The sequence below is a fragment of the Nomascus leucogenys genome, chromosome 3 (assembly GCF_006542625.1).
Source record: "Nomascus leucogenys isolate Asia chromosome 3, Asia_NLE_v1, whole genome shotgun sequence".
Lineage (NCBI taxonomy): Eukaryota > Metazoa > Chordata > Mammalia > Primates > Hylobatidae > Nomascus > Nomascus leucogenys.
In genome coordinates, this window is record NC_044383.1 from 22,469,998 (window position 1) to 22,487,265 (window position 17,268).

At 51.7% G+C, this 17,268-nt stretch overlaps 1 protein-coding gene across 1 annotated transcript; it reads right to left on the reverse strand.

Annotated features, from left to right (window-relative positions):
* Positions 1 to 12,389: 12,389 nt before the first annotated feature.
* ADRA2A (adrenoceptor alpha 2A) lies at positions 12,390 to 16,262 on the reverse strand. The gene has a single exon (XM_004092893.3). It carries the CDS (start codon positions 15,308 to 15,310, stop codon positions 13,913 to 13,915), a length of 1,398 nt encoding a protein of 465 aa, XP_004092941.2. The 5' UTR covers positions 15,311 to 16,262; the 3' UTR covers positions 12,390 to 13,912.
* Positions 16,263 to 17,268: the final 1,006 nt, after the last annotated feature.

The following is a 17,268-nucleotide window of genomic DNA, read 5'->3' on the forward strand; positions in this document are numbered from 1 at the left end:
ACCTTCCTCCAATTCCACTGTCCTGAGCACTGGCAAACTCCTAGATCAGGGTTCTGTTTTCAATCCCTCTCTCTGTGTTTAAAAGCTAAGACTTTCCCCCAACTCAAAGCAATCATTGCCATATATAGAGATATATATAGAGAGAGAGACAGAGGAAAGACATATGTATATGTATAGTATATAGCATGTGTGTGTATCCCACACACACACTTGTGCATGCACACACATCCACTCCTCCATATCCTCAAGATCCTGCACAAAGCTATTCTCTCTGAGGATCCTTCCACAACCCTCCAGGCAGTGCCTATCACAGCCCTTGACAGCATATAGGTGTGTGATGGTTACTATTAAGTGTCAACTTGACTTGATTGAAGGATGCCTAGATAGCTGGTAAAGTATTGTTTCTGGGTGTTGTCTGTGAGGGTGCTGACAGAGGAGATTGACATTTGAGTCAGTGACCTGGAAGAGGAAGACCCATCCTCAATGTGGATGGGCACCATTTAATCGTCTGTCTGCACGGCTAGAACAAAGCAGGCAGAAGGGGGAATAGCTGGCTTGCTGGGTCCTTTGGCTTCATCTTTCTCCCATACTGGATGCTTCCTTCTCTTCCTCTGATGCCCTTGGAAGACTGCAGGTTCTTCGGCCTTTGGACTCTTGACTTACATCAATGATTTGCCAGGGGCACTCAGGCCTTGGGCCACAGACTGACAGCTGCACTGTCAGCCTCCCTGCTTTTGAGGCTTTTGGACTGAGCCACTACTTGTTTCTTTCTTCCCCAGCTTACAGATGGCCTATCATAAGACTTTGCCTTCTGATCATGTGAGCCAGTTATCTCCTATACACATAGACATATAGACATATATCCTATTGGTTCTGTCCCTCTGGAGAACCCTGGCTAATACAAAGTGTATCCACACAAGTCTCTGTACATCCCATCTTCACTTTGTAATTGTTTCAAGCACAAAAATGCATCAGAGCCACAGGTCTTGGGAAGTCAAACACCTGCAGATCTCATCAGGTTTGATCTTAGCCCTTTTAACAAATCAACCACTGATAATTTAAGAGCGAGGACTTTGCCAGCCAGCAGGCAGGCTCTTCCCTGATGGACAGCACTTCCTCTGTCCTTAAAACACAAGTACTTAAACATCCTCTTTCCTGTGGAACTTAGCCCCTGTGAGGTGAGCGATTCCCTCTGTCTTTGTGCACATCCAGGTGTGGAGCAGTCATGTAATGTGTGTGCCTTGTCACGCTTGACACCATGTTCTCATCTTTGCATTCACCATTCCTGCATTAACGTGGTTCTCAATGGTCACATCTACTGACTTAGGTGTATTTCATCACATTAAGTATCATTCATTCATTCATCCACCAAATGTTTACTGGATGCCTACTATGGGTTGTAGGTGACTGAGATTCAGCAGGAAACAAAGTCCTTGGATGTGGCATCATAAACATGCAGCCACATGCTGTGGGAAAAGCTGTGGACTGTGCTCCTGAAGAAGTGGTAGAGCAGAGACTAAATTCTGAGTAACTATAGCATGTCACACGGATCCACCACAAAGTCAGAATGACAATATGCACCCACTTGTGGGACTGCACAAGAACTCAGATATGAAGAGGGCATCGCAAACAACCCTGATGCATATGTGGTGTTATGAGAATATGCCACGTCCCTATGAGTGGACATTGGATAGTTTTCAGTGCTTGCTAACATAAACAGCATTATTGTGGGCATCTTTTTTCTCTTAATATTAGTTCTTTAGTGAGTGTTTTTCAAGAGAGTGACAGTGGAGAAAAATAATATTGTAAGTGATGTTATGGCTCGTCTTACAATATTGCCAGATTTCTCTCCAGAAGATAAGGCCCAATTTACATATCATACCAGGTATGTATGAACACATGTGTTTCTAGGGGGGCTATTTAAAATTTTAGCACCCAGTAGAGCATGAGCATGCAGCACTCAGAATGGACACCTGCTGTCGATCTCCAACACAGCCGTGGCTTTCCTGGCCTTGCATTCTATGATTTCTCCTTTTTACTGTGATTTTATTATGCGATTTTATTATTTCCATATATTTTTTTAATGTGAGATATCCCACAGTTGTTCTCAGGCTCATTTCTTTCATTGCTAGAAAGTTTTTCCATTAACCAAATGGAGATGCATTTATTTCCCTATGTGCCGGCCATCAACATCGATATCAAACTCCTCTTATTATAAGGAATCAGTCTTAAATGTGCAGGATTGGAATTTTTTCTGAATATTTTCTACCTAATATCTTTTCCCATTGTGTCGATTTCCTTTTTGGTGAGACTGGGTTTTCTTTTTTCTGCTGTAAATATCCATTTTTGAATTTTTATGAATTGATTATGTCCATCTTCTCTCATCACAGCCTTCATTTCTTCAATAGACATAACATATCTTCCCTCGAAACTGGGACACTATAGTGTTTCCTTCTTGCTTTCAAAAAATTTTTCATTTTGCTACAAAAGTTATACATGATCATTACAGAAAAATGTAAGAAGAAAATTTTAGGAAAAAATTGACTGCAAACACCCCACCCAAAGGTAACTACTAACAGTTTGGTGTTTCCAGTTTTTTTGTTTTTTCATTTTTCAGTTTCTATGAGATCATACTCTATTGATTGTCATCTGTCTTTTTCTTTTAAATCTATATTATGAACAGTTTTCACATAGATTTGTTTTCTTCTTAAATACACAAAATATTCCAGTATATAAATGAAATAAACATTACAGTTAATCCCCTATTATTGGTGAGAACTACTGTTTCTAATTTCTTGCCATTGTCTATAACACAGTGAGTTACTCTAGTTATTTACTTTATCTCCAACATGAAACTCAGGACAGGAATTAGATCTTTCCCATTTTGTATCCTCAGGACTTAGCATAGTGACAAATTCACAGTAAGTGCCAAATAAATAAGTAAATAATAGCTAACCATTATTGAGCAATTACTTTGCACCAGACATTGTTCTAAACACTTAAGTTACCTTAACTTGTTTGTTTCTTACCAAAAAAACAAACAAAAATTTTTACATATGAGTAAACCAAAGCATAAAGCAGTAAAGAAAGTACTCCAATTAGTTCCCTTCACTTCCTCCTATTTGCTCTGCCCTTTCAGAACTTACACTGGGACAAAGACAAGGAACTCTGGTGCAGCCCTGAAGTGAAATATGGATCCACAGGCCACATTCCACAAAGCTGGGGGAGCAGGAAGCAAGTGTTGGAGATGGAATCGAAGAGTGTCCAGAGATTACACAGAGGCAGCCCTGCCCCCAGACCTACAGCTCACAGGACCAAAGCCATCTTCTATGTCCAATGCTGAGTTATTACTGCAAAGTCATCACCTCGCTTAATTCTACAGCAGCCCCATGAGAGAGGTAATATTTTACCCATTTTTACCTGATACCATGGGGAAAAAAAACAACTTGTCCAGCGTCAAGTAGACTGCCAGAGTTGAGGCCAGGATGCAAACCCCAGTCCATCAGACACCAAAATCTAAGCTCTTCTTAGCCCCATGCTGGAGAGCTTTGGAGAACTCATGAGTTAGGGGTGGCTTAGAGAGGAGAAAGCTTTCCCCTCTAAGGGGAAAATCTGCGTGTCTCATGATTTTCTTTAGGTTTACGTCTCTTTCTTTCTTTTCTTTTTCTTTCTTTCTTTCTTTCTTTTCTTTCTTTCTTTTGAGACACAGTCTCCCTGTATCACCCAGGCTGTAGTGCAGTGACATGATCTCTGCTCACTGCAACCCCTACCTCCTGGGTTCAAGCAATCCGCATGCCTCAGCCTCCCAAGTAGATGGGATTACAGGCATGCACCACCATGCCCAGCTATTTTTGTATTTTTAGTAGAAACAGGGTTTCACCATGTTGGCCAGGCTGGTCTTGAACTCTCAGCCTCAAATGACCCACCCACCTCAGCCTCCCAAAGTGCTGGGATTACAGGCATGAGCCACCACACCCGGCCCTTTTGGTTTAGGCCTGAAACTCTTCTGACCAAAAGCTCTCCAGTAGTGGGCACAGAAGAACTGGGGAAGATACCAGTCTCCGGCCCCAATTCATTTGAACGAGAAGAAAGAGTGATGAAAAGACCCTCCCTCGGAGCTTTCAAGAATGGGAGGGCAGGGGGCAGGCCCATGAGTAGCTCCTCTCAGCAGCAGCATGGTGCCCTCCACCATGTGCCCCTATTGGGCATTTGCCACCTTTGGAGATGGAGAGCGGAACTGACAGGAAGACAGACCCAAGGATTAAGCCACAGTATAACTGATGCCAAACCCCAGGTTCTTTCCACTATTAAAATTTAAAAGTGTGGTGGTGTAGCTTGGCTTTAAAGTTTGGGTGTGACTTGGGGAGGCAGCAGATTTTGGCATTCCACATGCAGGAGATCGAAGCAGAGTTATGGAGGCAGAAATGAGCATTAGGTTCAGAAGATAGTTAAATCACCCTGGGGTGCAGTGAAGCAGCAAGGAGCACTAACCTGGCACCAGGAGATCTCAGTTTCAAGTCTAGAAATGCACTGTGGTTGGTACAGGTCTTGTATGGGTCTTGGAGTTCTTCTAGGCCCACCCTCTTGTGCTATTGAAGACACAAGGTCTTCCATGAGGCTGGAAAAAGAGAAAACTAAGACCTAAGAGGTCAAATCTCTGTCACAAATCACCCTAAAACACTACCCCATCCAGCCCAGCTCAGCCCAGGGCAGTTACGGGAGTAAAAGGAACCACCCAGCTCCCAAACTGGAGAAGAAAAGGTTAGCACTACTGAGCCTCTACCAGATGCCAAGCATGGGCCTAAGCAACCTCCCCAAACACTGGTAACTTCTTCTACAAGTTACATGTGGAGAAACTGGTGCTTAGCCATCTGTTCAAGGTTAAACCAAAGCTATGTGATGGAACCAGGATTTTAATTCAGGTCTTCCTGATTCCAAAGTTTTAGCTTTAAAGTGCCCTTCTCAGGAATACCAGCCATTCCCTCCAAGACCTGGGAATTGCACAACGGGAAGCTGTGAGCACCTTCAGAAGGGGCGAGATGCTACCCACACTATTGGAGCTGGGACTTGGGGGAAGGATGCCTGGCAGGCACTGCTGGCAGAGGACCCCTGCAGCCATTGCTAAGCTGTGTCCGGACAGGGAGAGAGCAGGGAGAATCAGCACATTCTCCACTCTCACTCCCGCACCCTGATCTGCTGGTGGCTGCCCTTAGGCAGAACTCAGAGAGCACAGAAGAAAGAGTAAGGGGGCGGCTCACAGGGCTCAGCCTTCCAGGGCCCAGCATGGACAAGGGCAGAGACTGTAGCCGGAGGTGCAAGTAGAGAATATCTAGTATAGAACCCAAAGCTCTCTCCTCAATTCCTTCACCTGGGCTGCCGTCTCTGGGAGCTCCCGGGAGGGACAGCTCCATTCCAAGCAAGTGTTCAAAATGGAAGGATTAGGTTTCAGGCAAACAAGCAAATGTGGAGGATCACAGGAAAAGGCCCAGCCAAGAGCAGTGAGTTCGCTGCTGAGAGCTCCTCATGGCAGGCAAAGTAGACATCCCTGTCAAGTCGTAGGTTCCCTAACTTCTTGGAAATGGATGACTTTTATCTTTGAGGACCTCAACAGCCCAGAACAGGAGTCAGCAGCGCAAGTTCCAGATTTGGGGCTTATCAGATCTTCTGATCCCAAGCAGAATCCACGGGGTTGGCTGGGGTGAGTCCTTGCAAGCTCTCATTCACCCTTCATAATCAATTAATCTTTGGGGACGTGACATGCTTGTGCTCCACGGTCTCTCCTCAAATCCTCCCTAGCCTGTTGTGTCGATAAGACAGGTGATGTTCAGAAATGAGAAGCGAGTCACACCAGGTCAGCTCCCGTGGTCTGTTAGGTCAACATACCACCATGACTGACTGAATTCACGCTCCAGGAGATGTTTGCATTTGACCATGAATAGGAAGCTTGAGCCAAGGAGCCACTCCTTGAAGATGGAAATTCACGGAGGGTAGGAGCAGTGGTGTACAGTATTTTGCAGGCAGGGGAAGCTCTAAAATCCCAATATCTGGGTCTGCACAGAGACTGGCGCTGCCACTGGGTGACCCTGAGGGAGTGAGGGCTCCTGGCCTTCCCTGTGGTGTCAGCACCCTGGTCAGGCTATTAACACTCTGACTGAGTTACTGCTCCCAATACCCCTCCCCCGTCAGTCTCCACCCAGCAGCCAGAATGATTGTTCTGAACCAAAAAAAATCTGATCATGTCCCTCCCTTGCCTAAAAAACCTCTCATGGCTCCCCATGCCCTCAAGATAAAATCCTTTACCTGCGGTTGCATGATCTAGACTATCTTCCTCCAGCCTCTCCACTTTCACATCTCATGGTCCTATTAAAGTGGACTTCATAAGTTGCTTGAACATGCAATGCCCCCCACCCCTGGCACTCCCAGTCCCTTTACTGGACCTATTCCTGCCCATCTCTCATCTCTCATCTGGCTGCACACTTCTCTCCCCAATGCCTTCACCTGGGCCAGCTTTCCCCATCCACCCTGGCACCTGCATCACCAGGCTTACCACTTGCTGGAGCCCACAAAAGAAGAAGCTTCCGCCACAAAAGAAGCTCTCCCCCTGACAAAAGAAGAAGCTCTCCCCCCACAAAAGAAAAAGCTCTCCCCAACAAAAGAAGAAGCCCTTCCCCCACAAAAGAAGTTCTCCCCCAACAAAAGAAGCTCTCCCCCAACACAAGAGGAAGCTGTCCCCCGATAAAAGAAGAAGCTCTGTGAGGTAAAGACCCTACTTAGTTTGTTCCCCACTCTACCCCAACACCTAGTACAAACAGAGTGATGTTAGTGACATTAGCTTGGGGCAGCTCCAAAACAGTTGAATGAATAAAGGAAGGAAGGGCTCTATCATTCATTCATTAAATGTCTCCTTGTCTCCTCTAGGGCTAGGGCATATAAAATAATCCCTTAAGTGTGTCCAGGGAGCATGCTGAGAACAGAGCAGCAGACTCCCCAGTGTAACCAGGAGACAGGTGAGGACATCAGCCTGGGCCAGTCCTCATCTCCCCTCACCCAGGCCCCAGCCTCAGTGGCCATCACTGCTGGGCAGCTCTGAGCTGTGTCTGAGCCACAGACATGGGATGGAGATTACGCAGAGAACTGTGACCAAGAGCCAGCCACATGGGTCCCTGGGGCTCTCTCTCTCTCACCTGACCAGGTGGCAGGGAAGACAGGGAAGAGGGGAGAGAGAGAGAGAGAGAGAGAGTGTGTGTGTGTGTCTGTGTGTGTCTGTGTGTGTGTGTGTACAAGCGCACATGCTCACACAGTCTGGCCACACATAATAACCCCACACACAGCCTTGCACCTGCATAGTCAGGGAGGAAGAAGGGCCTCTGCTTTTCTTCTACAGATGCCCGGTGACCCAAGCAGCTGGCCCTTGGACAAACTGCAGAAAGCAGGCAGCTGGCCTCCCTCCAGCCTGTTCCCCAAGTTGCTATTACTCTGCCTTTCTCAGGCTTTGGGTTCTACACTTGATACTCTCTACTTGCACCTCCGGCTATAGTCTCTGCCCTTGTCCATGCTGGGCCCTGGAAGGCTGAGCCCCGTGAGCCGCCCCCTTACTCTTTCTTCTGTGCTCTCTGAGTTCTGCCTAAGGGCAGCCACCAGCAGATCAGGGTGCGGGAGTGAGAGTGGAGAATGTGCTGATTCTCCCTGCTCTCTCCCTGTCCAGACCCAGCTTAGCAATGGCTGCAGGGGTCCTCTGCCAGCAGTGCCTGCCAGGCATCCTTCCCCCAAGTCCCAGTTCCAATAGTGTGGGAAGCACCTCGCCCCTTCTGAAGGTGCTGACAGCTTCGCACTGTGCATGTCCCAGGGTACTTCCCTGGCCCTTGTAAGTTTCTCTTAACCCTGCCTGTACCTTGCAAACAGTCCGTTTTCAATTCCGCTTCTTTCATCCCTTCACAGGGTGCCATCTTGTTTTTCTCAGGTATAGATTTTAAAAAGGTCTCAAGTCCTGGGGACAACATTAACAGCCTCTCACTCCTGCCTCCCATCCCCTCCAGAATTCTCTGTAGTCAGATAAACTGCCCCTTCCACAGAGAACAGGACAGCCTGGAGGCTACAGAATATGCCTGCCAGAGAAGCAGTGTTGGCTGCCCCAGAATGAACACATTGCATCATCCCATCCTCCTCCTAGATTGGCTCCACTGCCCTAGAAGGAGAGTGGCATTCCACCTCAGGGGAGCGGACTCGCAGGTAGGGAGGGGCCAACTGACATGACAACAAGTGAGATGCACCACACTCCCCTTTAATTCCCTTTATGACCTCTTCCCCTGGTGTGTACATGTATACCCTCAACTCCCCAGATGCTTCCATGCCAGGCCCAGGTGAGCAAAGTGGTCCTCAGTGTCCATTTGTACCTGTTTACACACACACAGATACATACACACACACACCCATACACACTCACGTTACACACACATACACATAGACTTAGCCTATATTTGGAAAACACACCAAACCCTCACTTCTACCCGAGGCTCAATGAGGCCAGTGGCCCTTAGCACCAGCTCTCCCTACAGAGAGCACATGGCTTGGCCCTGTCCAGTGTGCCTCACCTATGGCCTGGACAGAAGGAGATAGCAGACCCGGCATTTCATAGAATTATAAAATGGATCAGCAGAAAAGCCCCGTGAGATCCCTTAACCCAGTATTACCCAACAAGTGTTCCAGCAAGCATGATTCATTGAGATGCTCTGTAAAAAATAATGAAATTCCACAGTCCAGGGAGTTTGGGAAACAGCACACCACATCATCCTCTCTCAGACAATCGCAAACCACATAGGCACATCAAAGTCTCTGAGAGATCCTGAAGGAGAGGTACCTATTAAAGACAGCTTACCCCAGCATTTCACCAGATAGGTGGCAGGCAGGGAAGAGACAATACATAGGCGATAGACAGTAGAGACAGATAGAATTATAATGTCGATAGATAATGTAGATAATATAGATTTTGTAGTTTAATTAATTGCACAGAACACACTTTTAAATAATATTAGACCAACCACTTGTATGTCATAAATGAAGAAGCAGGGACTCAGAGAGGGATTTGCTCAAGATCACATCGCTGGTAAAAGACAAAACTGGGCCTAGAACCCAGGCCTCCTAATCCTCAGTCTAGGCTCTTTCCAACAGGCCCTGTTCTATTTCTTTGTATTTAACTAACTCTAAGCCCCAGGATTTCTGGTAATAAAATAGATCAATGCTATTTCCAAAACAAATCCGAGTGTTAGTGATTTTGCTCTGTGACTTAACGCGGCCTCCCTCTTGGGCGTGCCCTCTGCTGAGGAAGGTGCCCCTTCACGCACCCCGGACTCTCAGGCCCACTGTGAGGGGTGGCAGGGCCCAGGGCAAAGGCCCAAGGGCTAGGCTGGCACTGGGCTCTGGACCTGGGTACCTGGATCCTATTATGCTACTGGGTCAAGGAGGTAGACTTCCTTACAGGTGTCCCCAAATGGGGACAGGACCTTGTCATGCCATCCCCAAGGATGAGGTTGGATGAAAGCTGAGGTCTGACCTGGACCTAGGTGCCACTGCCCAGGCCTGGCACTGGTCCCACAGGACTCAGCTGCTAGAAGCAGAGCTTCCTTCGCGGGCCTAGCCTTCTCAGAGTGTGGACATCCCAACCCCCACATTCTATGCCCTGAGGTCCCAGCCACAGCCCCCTCTCTCCCACTGCTCATTCACAGTACAGATGCCCATTACCCTTGGTGGGCACACAGCATCCTCTCCCCCACGGCCACACTGTCACTGTGTGTGGCTATTTAGTGCTTTTCACAGGCACATCCTGTCTCCCCATGTAGCTCCAAAGCTTCCAGAGGGCAGAGGCAGGCCCTAATCTCACTCCACAGGGACAAGAGGTGAGCTTTGCACAGCACATGCAGGGAAGGAAGAGAACTGCCTTGCAGTGCCTAGGATGGTCCTTGACACAAAGCAGCCACAGGGGGTCCTCTGGGGTTGATTAGCAACTCTCCACATCCCAAAACAAAATAGAATTCATGTTGGGTGTGTATGGCATCAGACGGAGAGTCACAGGGAAGAGTGGGCTCAGGGGCTCCTGGAATGCTACATAACCAACAGCTTTTCTAGGTCTCAGGTCCCTTGATCTGCCAGTACAAGGTAGGAGTTAAGGATTGATGAGGATGCTTCTGGCTCTAAATCTCTGATTTGATTATAGAGTCATAGACAGGGGAAAGCCCAAGCCACGTTTTCATCATTCTCTCCCCCAGCCTTTTAGCATAGAAGAAATTGAACAAAGCCTTGGGGAGGAGGAGATTGTGCTTGTGCCCAGGCTCAAACGAAGGCACTACCCTTCTCCCAACCCAGCGCACTTGCACTTGCACGAGTAAATCTAGCAAGACACACTTCAGACCCAACAGCCAAGGGCTGTTGATATCCCAACCAAAGTTACATAAAACAGGAGATTCAGCCACGAAGACAGACCCTCTTGGCCCAGATACTCGGGGACAGATACTATGCACAGGAAAATGTGGGGTTAGCTCTTTAAGCCAAGATCCCTGTGACAGCCATTTCACCTCAACTTCCCTCCCCACCCCACACCTTGGCAGACTGTTGCTTGAGCCCTTTGCAAATGAATAAACAGTGATTCCTACTATGAACTCAGAAACCCACCCATGCCTGGGCTCCAGCCCTCTCTCCCCCACTTTCTGCAACCTCCATCCACCTCTGAGGCTTCTCTGCTTCTGTATCGAGGAGGAGGGAGGATGACACCAGAGGCCCCTCCGTGTAGCACCTCAGCCCATGCTTCTTCCCCTTCTGGGGGTGGAGGCAAGGCAAACACTTCCCTGACAGACAGGACAGAGCTGAGAGTCAACAGCAAGCAGTGTTTGTATCTGCTCCTGTGGCTAGGACACACAGCCTGGGTCCTGGGGGCTTGCCAGGCAGGCTATTGTCTGGCACTGTTTGCCTTTGGGGCACTGGAATGAGGAGGGAGAGGAGAGGCTGGGGTGAGGTTGGGATGGGGAGCAGGCCACAGAACCAGACCAGGGAGCCAGCCTTGGCGCCACAGGCCAGGAGGCTGTTTTGTGAAGCCTCTGAGTCAGGGTCACTGGAGCCCAGCACCTGGCCATCCTCCTGTCTGCCGGCTCAGAGGATCCAGGTGACAGCAGGAACTCCTCACCCCCTCAGAGCCATGGTCTTCCCTCTCCCAGACCCCTCAGTGCCCAGATCATTTCTCAGGGCTCTCCACCCTCCCACCGCGGCATACACAGACACCCTGTCCTGCACCAGAGAAGCAAAGGAAGATGAGGAGATGCTGCATGTATGGCCCAGAGGGTGCAGAGGACCTGCTTCTGGGTGGTGTCCAAAGCTGGTCCGCACATATTACAGGTGGCTGGGCTCACAAAAGCTGGCCTCCCTCAAAACCACAACCTGACACTTGTGTTTGCCCCTCAAACCCCCTTCCTCCATGAGTGGCTATTCATCAGTACTGCATCTGACTACATGCACACAGCTACTACTACACATCTCTCAGCTGCTCCCTAACCCAGGCAGCCTGGAGCCAGAGCCCTGTCACCTAGTGCCGTGGGATCCTGAGCAAGTCGCTTCCTCTTGAATCTGCATTTGCCCTCCCTCTCATCTGTCAGATGAGGGGTTGGACTCCTGGATCGCTAAGGCCCCTTCCAGCTTCAAAGTGCCATAACCATAGTGTGAGGACCATAAGCCCTCCTAGACAGCAGAGCAGACTTTGATATTATAGCAATGCAACAAGAAGGATGCGTGCCTTCTGGCCAGAGACAATTCAAACCACCAACTAATACATGGTTCTATTCAGGTTTTCGACCATACTTTGTGCATAACCACACTATGGAGTATATGCTACATGTCATATATTATCATGCTTTAAGGTGTGATATACATTTTGGAGTATATTCCACACTTGGTGCATATACCACACTTTGGAGTAGATACACACTCTGAGGTATATAGACACATTAGGTCATATAGACACTGGGGTATGTCTACACCTTGTGTATATTACATACTGGCATATATCTCACACCTGGTGTAGATAGCACACTGCATAGACACCTCTCCACTGGGAGTGTTCTGAGAAGGGCTAATGCCAAAACTCTGGAAAGGTTCTGGGGTTAAGAGTACAGGCCCTAGAACCAGATAAAGCTGGGTACAACGCATTTCCACCACTTGTTAACCTTGAGCAAGTCACTTGCTCCGAGACTCAGTTTCTTCACCTGTGAAATGGGGATAGTAATAGAACTTACCTCACAGGGTTCTTGAGAAATGAGGCAATGCCTACAACCAGTTCACCGCAGCGTCCAGCATGTCAGAAGCAATTAGTACATGGCAGCTTTGTTATTGATGGAACGTTTAAAAAATTATAATGTACATTTTTTATTTTTTAAAAATCCACAAAATCAGATGTTCCCAGAGTCTTAAAGCTTTTGAAAACTCAGATAACAGACAAGAGGACCACTCCATTCATATTTATTTCACATTTGATCTGTAAACTTTTTTATTTAAAAAAAATCCACTGTCATTAGCAACATGTGCTGACATTAGTTTTTCTTTAGTCGAATAAGGGTGCAGGCCTTAAATTGTCTCTGTCTAAAACATGTAGAAAGGCAGATGTAAACACAAGGTCTCCGCCCTCCTCCCCTGACTTTGGCGGTTCATCAATGACATGATCTCAACCAGAAAAGCAGGGAGGGGGGAAAGGACAACATTTTGATACCTAACAGCTCTTGGGGAAGGAACTGTACAGTTTGGCAGGCCCATTTGTCTTTTCAAACTGTTTACCTTGGGCAAATTGTATCAGGTTTGCTTCTTCCACATAATTTCCACTCCTTGGTGTCTAAAAACAGCAGCTAAAAGATTTCCCCATAGTCAGCACTTTCGGGGCAGGAGGGGCGCACAGAGACATACAAGATAGAAACATACATATTCTTCTTCAAGCAGTGGCCCTGGAGAGAGAGAGGGAACACTGGAAAGAGAGGTTTTAAAGTGAGTTACTGGGGCGAACAGTGCATCAGAGAATAATGGCTTTATACACAGGGCTGATGTGAGGCAGAAAGGTTCATTTACTTATGTCTTGATCCATCATCGTAATATTTACATAGGAAAAGGCAATTATGCTGTTAGGCACAGGAAAAAAATGGACAGAAATCTTTTCCCTGTCAGGAAATCTCAAAGCAGGTCCGTGTCGAAGGGACAGTCACCAGTTGCTGGTGAAAAGGACGACATAGAGGGACTTCATAACACCAGAAAGGGGTTGCATTGCAAAAGGGCTTGGCCTGAACCAGGCAGCGGTGTCTGCCTGGAAGGCATCTCTCCCAAGGCCAGGATTTCAACATCAAAACCAAGGCCAAGAGATATGGGGTCCCCATGTGTACTATCAAAAATAGTGTATATTTACAGTGGGGGTTGGGGAGGGCAGGCAGGGATGCCCTTAGCGTTTTTTTAAAAAGAGAGAGTTGGGAATGGAAGGGGAATTAGCCAGGGCTAGGTGACCCTCATCCATTAACCTTTTGTGAGCCATGCCCTTGTAGTCCAGTGCTTGCTCTGAAGAGCTGTGAGGGCTGTACCAGGCAAAGAGGGTGAAAATACCTTTAGGAAGCAATACTGATTAGGGGTGGCCCGCTAGGAAGATGGCTCCAGGTCAAGAGCGGCCAAACCAACAACTGGGGATGCGTGGGCCTCGCAACAAGAACGTTTCCCTTGTAGGAGCAGCAGACGCCCGCCCGCAGGAGGTTGCAGAGCCACCCCAGACGAGGAAACGCAGAGCAGGCAGGGCCCGGGTTTCTGAGTGCCCTGGGGCTGAGCACCCCTCGATGCCCCCCGCTGCCTGATGCCCCCCGCTGCCTGCAGTCGGCGTGAGTCTACGCCGGCGCCAACGGAAACCTCACACGATCCGCTTCCTGTCCCCCCGACAGAGGATCTTCTTGAAGGCGCGGCGGAAATCGTGGTTGAAGATGGTGTAGATGACCGGGTTCAGCGAGCTGTTGCAGTAGCCGAACCAGAAGAAGAACTTGAAGAGCGTGCGTGGCACGGAGCACCCGACGGCCGTGAGCGTGTAGGTGAAGAAGAAGGGGAACCAGCACACCACGAACACTCCGATGACCACGGCCAGCACGAAGGTGAAGCGCTTCTCGCGGTTCTGCCGCCCGCGCCAGCGCGACGCCTTGGCGGCCCCGACGCGCTCCTCCCCCGGCCCTGCAGACGGGGTCCCGATCCCTGTCGCCCCCGGCCCGCGCCGCGGCAGGCTGTCCCCCGGCTTCACCTGGCTCGCCCGGGCCTTGCCCTTGCCCCGGGGACCGCGCTCGGGTCTGCGGGGCCCCGGAGGCCGCTCGGCGTGGTCGGACGACGAGCTCTCCTCCAGGTCCAGCGCGTCGGCGTCGCGCGGCCCGGCCGGCGCGGGCTCGCCAGGGGCGCCGTTGAGCTGGGTGGGCAGCGGTTCGGCCTCTGCGCCCCCCGGGCCCGCGCCGCGCTCGGGGCCCAGACCGTTGGGCCTCCGCTCGGCGCCCCCCGGAGGCGCGGCGGCGGCGTCCGGACCCCGGCGGCTGGGTGGCACGCGGGTGCGACGCTTGGCGATCTGGTAGATGCGCACGTAGACCAGGATCATGATGAGGCAGGGAGCGAAGAAGGAGCCGATGCACGACGAGATGACGTACCACTTCTGGTCGTTGATCTCGCAGCGCGGCTCGGCCGGCTGCGGGCCGCCGCCGCCGCCCTTCTTCTCAATGGAGATGAGCGGCGGGAAGGAGATGACGGCCGAGATGACCCACACGGTGATGATGATGGCCTTGATGCGGCGCGGCGTGCGCTTCAGGTTGTACTCGATGGCCTGTGTGATGGACCAGTAGCGGTCCAGGCTGATGGCGCACAAGTGCACGATGGACGACGTACAGAAGAGCACGTCGAGCGCCAGGTAGATCTCGCACCACGCCTTGCCGAAGTACCAGTAGCCCATGACCTCGTTGGCCAGCGAGAAAGGGATGACAAGTGTGGCCACCAGAATGTCGGCCGAGGCCAGAGACACCAGGAAGAGGTTTTGGGGAGCCTTGAGCGCGCGGCTCGTGAACACCGCGATGATGACGAGCACGTTGCCGAACACGGTGAGCAGCATGAGCAGACCGGCCAGGCACACCAGCGTCAGCGTCACCTGCAGGGAGTAAGGGGTGGCCCGGGCGCCGCCACCCGGCGCCTCGGTCCCGTTCCAGCTCGCGTTGCCCGCGTCCGGCTGCAGGGAGCCCATGGGCGCAAAGCTGCCCTCGGCCAACGACTGCTCCTGGCGGAACATGAACGCGGGCGCCCGCTGGCCTGGGCCTGCTGCCAGCTGCCTTCCGGCCCGGCGCCCGTGGGTCCTCCTCTTCCTCCGGCGCCCCGCTCGCCTGGCTGCGGCTCACATAGGGAGGGGGCCGCAGGGAGGCCGGGCCCGAACTGGGGGACCGCTAGCGGCCCATGGCCCGGGTCCCGCGAACTGCGCCTGGCTCGCGCTTCAGACGCTCTCGGTGGGCGCCTTCTTGCTCCGAGCTCCTAATACAGCCAAGTTTTATTTCTTAGCGGCGGGAGAGAGTAGGGAGAGCCGATGGGTAAAGAGAGATTTATTCTTCAAGAAGGGAGAACAAAAATCATCGGTGGCCTGATAACTTGGAAGGATGACAGGAAATTAAATATATATATATACATATCAATATCTGTATCTTGACTCTTGAGCCTGAGCGAAAGCAAGAGGTCTTACCGTGTGCGGGGCCCGCCCCCACCCCGGGAGGCAGCCGAGGGGTGCTGATGCGAGCTCAGGGTCCTATGTCTGTCGCCTTATATCCCCGAAGCGATTACCGACTCTCTGGCTTCCCCCAGACGCTGCGGTTCTGGCCCGGCCCGGCCCGGGGCTGGGGCGCGGACTCTGCCGCCTCTCGGAGCGCCGCGAGCCTTCCAAAGTTGTGCGCCCTGCTGGGGCTGGGGCGCACTGTGCGGAGCTCTGGGGCGGCGGCGGCGGCGGGGTGAGGAGTGTGGGGGCCGCATGAAGGCACCCCCGTCCTCAGGCGGGCCGGGGCAGGTGAACGATCAGCTCTCCAGGAGGCAGGGGTTCTCCTGGGCGTCCGCCTGGTGGGCGCCGAGCGCTGCTGGATGGGCTGGGGTCCGACGACAGCGCGAGTTGGGGCAGGAGCGCAAGGCGGGGAAGAAGGCGCTGGAGGGACCGGGCGGCGGCACGCCGGCTGCTGGGCGTCTGCACGGAGCCGGAGCTGCTGCTGCTCCACTGCGCTCACGGTGGACTCGTTTTATAGCCCCAGGATCAAGCCGGCGTTGCTGAGCAGCCGGCGTCAGCCCCCACGTGGGAAGCCGACCCTCCCCCGCCCCTCGCACCACCCCTCCGCCAGTCTAGCGCCCGCGCCCAGCGCTGGACCTCGGGGAGCGTTGCCCTCAGGCGGGACGAGCCCTTTGGAGAGGCGGGTACCTTGAGCGAGAGGCTTAAAGAGGGAGCCCGGGGGTGGGGGGTAGGGGAGGAGCGGCCCCTGCTGGGAGTTGGCCATGCAGCTCCGGGCCGACGGAGCAGAACGCAACGGGCACCCGTGAGTGCCCCCAAGGAGCTGGATCTTGGGAGAAAAGGGAAGAAAAAATGGAAGGGAATCCCCGCCCAAATCGAGGGAAGTAACCTCCGGTGTGAGTTACATCTGGAGCAGCCCAGCTCCGGGCCAGAGCCGACCCGGTCCGCAGGTGCTCCTGGCTGCTGGGAAGAAAGGGGTCCTGGAGAGGGAGGAAGGCGCGGGTTCGGATGGGACCCCTGGGGCGGAATGGACCTCACCCACGGGGTAGTGGCAAAAGCCAGAGTTCAGACCTCCGCTTAGGGAAGAAGCGGCTACGTGTCCTCCCAGCCACGAAGCTGTCTGCGGGAAACGCGAGACCCGGGGTCTGGACCGCGCCACCTTAGACCGAGGTGGGGAGGGGTCCAGGAGCCGAGCGCCAGGGCAAAGCGAGGACGCACTGACACCTGCTGGCCGCTCGTGGTCACGGCTGAGAAGCGACCCGCTGACGCCAGGCGCCTCCTCCCGTCTCCTAGGTCTTCTGCCTACAGAGCCTTCTCCTATCTCAGAACAAATTGGTTTCTAAGCTCAGGAACGGAGAACCCAGATTTTGAATTGCACCCTGCCGTGTTGCAGAAATCTTCCTAAAGCAGATACTCGTGTGTCTACCCCTGGCGGGAGTGGAGGTTTGTCTAATAAAGTCACATCAGGAAGGGCTCAGCAGGCACCGCCG

Coding starts and splice junctions, on each gene's coding strand:
- ADRA2A (XM_004092893.3), bottom strand. CDS start 15,310: ATGTTCCGCCAGGAGCAGTCGTTGGCCGAGGGCAGCTTTGCGCCCATG.